This window comes from Macadamia integrifolia, unplaced genomic scaffold (genome assembly GCF_013358625.1).
Source record: "Macadamia integrifolia cultivar HAES 741 unplaced genomic scaffold, SCU_Mint_v3 scaffold2114, whole genome shotgun sequence".
NCBI classification, from domain to species: domain Eukaryota; kingdom Viridiplantae; phylum Streptophyta; class Magnoliopsida; order Proteales; family Proteaceae; genus Macadamia; species Macadamia integrifolia.
Genome location: NW_024868521.1, coordinates 30,038 through 37,374, shown reverse-complemented (window position 1 = coordinate 37,374; position 7,337 = coordinate 30,038). Strand labels below are relative to the sequence as shown.

At 40.1% G+C, this 7,337-nt stretch overlaps 2 protein-coding genes across 2 annotated transcripts in view; both read left to right on the top strand.

The window, feature by feature from the left end:
• Positions 1-4,086, top strand: part of LOC122065767 — a 12,181-nt gene extending 8,095 nt beyond the window's left edge. Inside the window, exons 3-7 of the mRNA XM_042629624.1 lie at positions 2,286-2,554; positions 2,678-2,836; positions 2,919-3,104; positions 3,401-3,608; positions 3,702-4,086. Coding sequence (XP_042485558.1) covers positions 2,286-2,554; positions 2,678-2,836; positions 2,919-3,104; positions 3,401-3,608; positions 3,702-3,733 — 854 coding nt within the window. The 3' untranslated portion in view covers positions 3,734-4,086. The remainder of the gene's footprint in view (positions 1-2,285; positions 2,555-2,677; positions 2,837-2,918; positions 3,105-3,400; positions 3,609-3,701) is intronic.
• A 947-nt stretch (positions 4,087-5,033) lies between these two features.
• On the top strand, positions 5,034-6,194 carry LOC122065768 (protein FRIGIDA-like; the record flags this gene model as incomplete). Its single annotated transcript, XM_042629625.1, is given in 1 exon segment — positions 5,034-6,194. A coding segment is annotated over 1 exon segment (928 nt), but the record flags the coding sequence as incomplete, so codon positions are not given.
• Between the last annotated feature and the right edge of the window lie 1,143 nt (positions 6,195-7,337).

The following is a 7,337-nucleotide window of genomic DNA, read 5'->3' as shown; positions in this document are numbered from 1 at the left end:
TTGTGATCTAATTCTAATTACCATCCTAAACATATGTATTTAAAATAACGTCCTAACCATTCGTCATCTAAGAATTTAAATATGCAAGCCACGCAATTAAAATTAAATAAATAAATAGCTGAAAATAAACACCCCACGCAATTAAAAAGCAATGAAGGAAAAAAATGCTGAAATAAAAATAAAGTAAAAGAAATGGGATAAAGCTAGAGAAAGACTTACAAGTAGGTTTCTCTACTTAGCTCGAGGGATGCATTATAATATGAACGTCCCTACTTGACCAGAGAGTCACTCTTACAAGGGTTACTCTACTCGGCTTTAGGAAAAGGGAGACAATTAAAATAAAAATAATAAAATGATGGTTCTATAGCTAGGAGGGGCAAAGCCAACACATACACTAGCCATGAACCTTGGGGGAAAGGGATAGTAATAATGTAATGATTGAAATTAAAATCCTAAATTAAGAAAGAAAGGATATCAGAAGAGGGAATGAGAGGGGGGTGAGAAGACTACTGAAGGAGCCTACTTACTTGAACTTCAATCCTTGAACTGAAAACTTGATCGATTTGAGATACTACCAATACTAAAAACCAGATCTGGAATAAACCAAATCTGAAATTTCTAGTACTAGAGAAAACAAATCTGAAGAAAAAAATTGAACTTGAAAGACATGCTTCATAGCTTGTTTTTGTCACCTAGAATTAAGCCTAGAACTAGAACTTGAAAATTACAACTTCAATTGTTTAAACAATAAAAATAAAAGAATGAATAAAAAACAAAAGTGCTTGCATTAATTGAATAAAAAGAATTTACAAAAGTGTTTAAAGCATAAACCTAGAACTAGAGCTAGAGAAAGAGAAAACTAGAGAAAGAGATAGAGCAACTAAGAAAAAACCCTAGAAGAAGAATGAAGTGCCTCCTCCCCTTATGTTAATTCTATTATATAGAGAATGGGGGAGGGAAGCTAATGATTTTAGCTTCTAAAAAAAAGAATTTTTTTTTATCTTATTGATGAAGTGGAGGAGAGAGAAGAGAGAAAACGTGTGGAGAGAGATCTCCCACGATTTTTCTTGCCTTTTTCTTCCTTTTTTTTCTCCCTTTTTCTATTTTTCTCTCTTCTTGCACAAGAAACCCCCTTTGGCCGATTTTTCTTGCTTGGATTTGGACAATATTCTATTTTAATGGGAAATTCCATCCATGCCCTTTTTTTCTTTTCTTTTTTCTTCTTTCCTATTTTTTCTCTTTATTTTCTCTCTCTTCTTCAAACTTGCATACAACTATCTTGGCCGAACTCCTTTAAGTGATGAGTAGGAAAGAGAAAATCTTCTAAAATAAAAACCTCAACAAAATGGCAGCTAAGAGGTTCGAATTTGGGACCTCCTAATAAGCAAGGGATTTTGCACACCACAACTCACCAACTATGCTAGGTAGTTGTTACCAAAAACGAATCTTCAATCACTTAAGGATGTGGTCTATCGATCCTTGTTGGCATTTGGAATATTCCTTATACCCTTGGGACAACTGCAGATGGGCTGGTTCTGCATCTCGGTTAAATTCTGATCCATTATTCTTTTTCTGGCCTGAAAAGAATAATCACTTGTACGGTTGACCAAACGAATGTGTACTTGTAATTGAACACGTCCATCTTGCTCATACTTTCGTCCTCTTCGCAACCATGAAAAGAAATAGGACCTCTTTACGTGTAAAATTGGAGATATAGCGCCTGATAGTCCTCAAGGCCTTGAAAATATAAAACCTGCAAAAAAGAGAGTAAAACCCAAGGTAGCTCAATTCTAAATATGTAAAATGCATGTTTTACTACACTAGATTTCACACACAAATGTGCTCATCAGCTTGTTATGATACTGGTTTGCAGTTTGTCTTGTGTATGAGTGAGTACTGGATTACACCCCATCCAGAAAAATCAAAGAAAGAAGAAAATGTACAAATTTGGAGGATCCAACAAGGATCCATACCTATGCCCATGTCATCTTGTCCTACATGGGTAATTCAGCGAAACAAATCACTGCTCTCACTCTCTTTCCCACCCCCTTTCCCCAAAAATGCACATTACGGTCTCTTCTTCCGAATTGCGGATGCAGTTTCTTTTCTTGGCCAAATACTGTCTGCTCTTATGCTTTCCTGGTAGTAGTGGCTGTGCCCAATCCGCTATTTGCATGCACCAGTTATATGACAGAAGACTTCACCCAAAAAAATAAAAAATAAAACGACATAAGAAAGGATTGATGGGAGCTCAAAGTTGAAACTTGAAGAAACATATCTTTGAGGCCTGCGCCTTGATTTCAGAAGTTTTTTACCCTGGGGATTTGGAAGGAAAAGAGGAGGAAACTTGTTTATTCTATTTCTATTTCGTGAGCAAATGTTGTCTGCTTTTGATTTCCCTGGTAATGTGCTTTTATGTTTATTAGATCTGAGCAAACTTGGGGGCCTGGCAGTGGTGATTCTAGAGCTTGATAACTCTAACCTGGAGATAAGGAGCACTTCTGCATGGATTATTGGAAAAGCCAGTCAAAACAACCCAGTTGTCCAGAAGCAGGTCAGCGAATGATCTTTCTTTCTTTATTGTTGCGTTACTTTTTAATTACTCATATATGTTTTTCAATATCTTTTCTTGCTTGTGTTTGACATTATCTGATCATAAAATGCTAATGTGTCTCAGATTTTAGAGCTTGGTGCACTGAAGAAACTAATGGGGATGGTGAAATCCAGTTCTGAGGAAGAGGCAGCAAAAGCCTTATATGCTGTGTCAGCATTAATCAGGGGAAATTTAGATGGGCAGGAACTGTTCTATGCGGAAGGTGGAGATTTGATTCTACAGGTTGATTGGTAAAGAATTAGGAAGGCACTTCAAATTACCTACTTGTAATTCCTTTTGTTGACTGATAATTTTCCGTTTGTAGGACATAATGAGAAACTCCAGCATTGATATCAGACTTCGTAGGAAATCTGTTTCTCTTTTAGCAGATTTGGTGGACTTTCAGTTAGCAAATGCGAATAAACAAGAGCTTCCTTTCTTGTCCAATCCTTTCTTCTTGAAAAATGTGGTTGATCTGATGAGCTCGAGGGACCTTGATCTGCAGGAAAAGGTGTTCTCTTTGGTGGTTTTTGGCTTTAAATTTGTCTTACATCATAAAAAATGGTGCTAAATAAAAAATGCAATACATTGCTACTTCGTGTTCAGATAATTTGTTCATTTAAGGTGCATAATTTTGATTTTACATCATTTGTGTAGAGGTGGGAGGAGAATGAGGGTTTCATTGTGCCATACACCCATACAAACACGCACTTGATCATACACATGCACATATTCATGCAAACATAACTGATGATTTTGGGTTCTTTCCCAATAAGTGATCCTGCATTTTGATTCATACTTTTACAGGCATTAATGGCAATTAAGAGTCTCCTACAGCTCAGAACAACTGAAGCTCTAGTTCTCAAAGACTTCTGTGGTCTGGATGGGGCGCTTGAGAGGATGCGAGAGCATTTTCAGCAATTACTATCAGAGGAATATGAGAGAGATTTTGTAAGGGACCTGGAAAGCCTCCATGGAGAAGTGAAGGCAATTTTCCATAGCAACCTAGAAAAAGGTACATTTAGAGGGTTACTTGGGTTTTGATCTCTAAATTTGGGTCCTGCTATGAGGTTCATGGAGAACACTTTGGTCATTGAATATGTTACAGGTAACATGGGTGCCAAATTCCAGGAACACTAGCAGTTTTTGATGCATGCAAGTCCTATCGTACTTCAGTTATAGCACTTTTTTTGATCTGGTGGGCCAGTGGACTTGGATCTCCCTGTTAAACTTCTATCCTGTTATGTTATTCGTCTGGAGGAAACAGCGGTTAGGTCATCATTCTGGAGTATGGAATTTTCAATCTACAGAAAAAACTGCTACAATTGGAAGTCTCTCAATTGTATGTTCACTTTTGTCCTTCGGTGAATGCTTTAATAGACTTTAACTACTGCTATGTCGCTGTCTGGGTCTGTTTGTGAGCAATGAATGTATTCAAGGGAAAAAAAAGAGGGCAAAGTAATGGAATGAAGCTACAAAGATGTTAAAAGAAAGTTCATGCCCCTTAAAAATTTTACATATTTTATTATGACTATGTTTGGTTGCAAGGGGAATTAAACAGAAAGGAAATGAAATTTGTATATTTGATTCTATGGCCTGTCGCTCTTGGCCGGCTGGCCTCCTGGTTGACTGTTGCCCTTGTCAACCCTGGTTGTGAGCTAATCCCTTGCTGACCATGTCGCTCTTGGCTGGGGTCTATTGCCCGTCAACCTAGCAGTGGACCTCTGCTCCCCTCCTATGCCCTTTGCATCTCTCTGCCACTCCCTCACCCTTGCCACTTGCATCTCTCTCCCCCGCTCTGCATTGCCCTCTCCATCTCTACGCCATCAGCTGCCCTAGGATTCTGACTTTAGAAGTATTATGGCTGCAACCAACTGCCCATCCTAATCTGAATCTGCCGATTATTCGCCAATGAGTCAAAGCCATGGTTGCAAACCCCTTTGGCCCACCGTACCAGGGTTTCAAAAATCAGTGAATTGAATTGATAATCGGTTGATTTGCATTGGAATCAGCGAAGGCGGCCCAAGACCGAAACTGAATTCTGTTGTTTCGAATAAAAATATTTAAACTAAAATATAAAATCCCCTAAATCGATTGAGTTTTCAGATCAAATGTTCAATTTTAGAGTTTTTGAGACCGATTATGTCCGATGCGATCTGAATGTCGGCAGGACCGATTCCTGATTTTAAAACCCTACACCCACCCTCCTACCCTTTTCTACTGTTCCGTTCCCACCAACATGAAAGTTACAATACCGCACGCTATCTCGAGGATGTTATACATTGAACCGTGGTCTCTCTAAAAAACCGTGGTGTTCTACCCCTACAAGGAAAAAAAGAAAAAAAGAAAAAAAGAAAAAAAGAAAAAAAGAAAAAAAGAAAAAAAGAAAAAAAGAAAAATGATCGTTTTATCTCAAAACGCCAGGGACCTGCATGTAATTTAACCCTTTTTCAAGTTTCCACCATGAGCCTTCTCTAGGGTTTGTTTGGACATTTCAAGGATGAGAAGCGGATGAGTAGAACTGTAGAACGGAATTGAGAAAGTTGAATTCCTGTATGCGTCGGGCCGTTCCTTAAAAGAGGAAGGAGAGCCGAGAGCCCATTCCAATTTCCAACGCGAGCTTTAATCGACTTCCCTGTGAAGCCGTGAAGGTGGAGGACGAACCCATCCGCCATGGCAGCAGCGTTGTCAGACTCGGCAGCCGTTGGGAAGCGGGGAGGAGGAGAGCCAACAGCAACAGCAGCTGCACGATTCGTCCAGGAGGAAAGAAAGGAGCTCCCTCTTCTCCAGAAGGTGGATGAGCTCCGGGATTTGTCCTCCGCTCTGTCTACTTTCAGGTGCCGTTGGGATGAGTTGCAGAAGCATCTCGCTTTCATCCAAAATGCTATCGAAGTGAGGAGTAAGCGGTCTAATACGGAGCACGTGATCCCATTGCAGCTGCCGCCAGAGGTAGTTCCTTCAGTAGATGCCCCCGCCTCCGGTTCTGCTAATTCACCACTTCCGGATTTGGCCGGGCTTTCTAGCCGGGATCTCTCGCAACTCTCATCCCCCAGTGGCGAAATGGCTAAGAATTCATCCTGGTCCGAGTTTGAATCGCTATGTGAGACAATGGGTAGCCGTGGCTTACGCAAATACATAGCCTCTCGTCTCTCTGACGTTGCCAAACTCCGTGAAGAAGCTCCTGCAGCTCTAAAGCGTGCCCCCAACCCAGCCAAGCTCGTCTTGGACTGCATTGGCCGGTTTTATCTCCAGGGTAGCAAAGCGTATACCAAGGATTCTCCGATGGTTCCCGCCCGACAGGCCTCGGTGCTCATGTTGGAATTCTTCCTCCTCGCGGATTGCGTTGAGAATGGGACTGATCCCTTAGTCAAGGAAGAAGCTGAGGCCGCAGCAGTTGCTTGGAGGAAGAGGCTGATCAGTGAAGGGGGTGTCTCCAAGGCCCACAGTGTGGATGCTAGGGGGCTGCTTCTCTTTATTGGTTGCTATGGCATCCCATCTGTATTTGGATACCAAGATCTCAGTGATCTTATTCGGTCGAGTAGTCCAAGGGAGATTGCTGATGCCCTTAGACGGTCGCGTTTCCTCCTTGACAGAGTCCCAGGTATTGGTTTCTGATAAGGGTTTCTGTTAGTCTGTTGCGTACTAAAACATGCTTCAGGTCTAGCTATCTGCTAATATTAAAGAATGCTTGTTGCTGTCCCTCAACGATAAATAATTCTACTGAATTTTAGAATTTTCAGTTACTCAACTGGAACAACTCAAAACAGTAATGGAAGTAGTAGACGCCATCTGGTTTAGGTAGGGAAAGGATGATAGTCATCCTTTTAGGTCCACAATGCTCAAACCGTATGAAGAGAAGAAGTATCACAATATCTCAGCAGACTCAGCTCCCAAATTTCATTTAATAGTCGTAATCATCCTTTTAGGTCCACAATGCTTTGGATGTTGCCTTGACTTTTTTAATTGTTTTAAAATGCTTTGCAGCTTAGTAACCCTTCACTCAATATTTCCTTCTATTAGGCCTTGGGGAAGAATGTATAAACATAATTTATGAATAACTAGAGTACTAGACCCATCTAAATACTTAAAACCAATTCTAACACTAGTTTACCAAAAAGAAAAAAAGAAAAAAAGAAAAAAAGAAAAAAACTACTTTCTTATTTTGAACCGAAGGCTCAAGCGTACAGTTTCCAAACTGATGACAAGTTTAAAACTCCAATGGGTGTTTACGGCTTTCCTAAACACATAAAATTGTAATGTAAAAATATATCTGGATTAAATTCCCAATCAAATTAAATTTTCCTAAAATTGAAACCTTGCCATGGTTTGTACACTATCAATAAATTGGCCATAACTTTCCCATGGCACTGAAGCATCTCCATCAAATGCCTAAGCCTTGAATCTTTCAAAGATACTAATTTGAGCCAATTTATCCACATTGGAGAATCATATTATTGTGAGATGGTCTTTAGGGTCAGAAGTCTTGTCGTATTATTCATAATTTTCTTTGGTGAAAGTTTTCCTTCACCCGTAGAGAAGGAAGAATTCCTTCATCATGGGTGAGTGACCTCAAGATTGGACTCTTGGGTTATCATTACGCTCTCACCCCTTACTTGACGAAGTTGAATTACCCTCCCATGTGGCCATCTGATAGTATCGATGCCCGTAATGGAATTCCTCCTTTGCCATGGGTGAAGGGAAACTTGGTCCATATACTTTGAATTACTCAAACAAGTCTAATCTT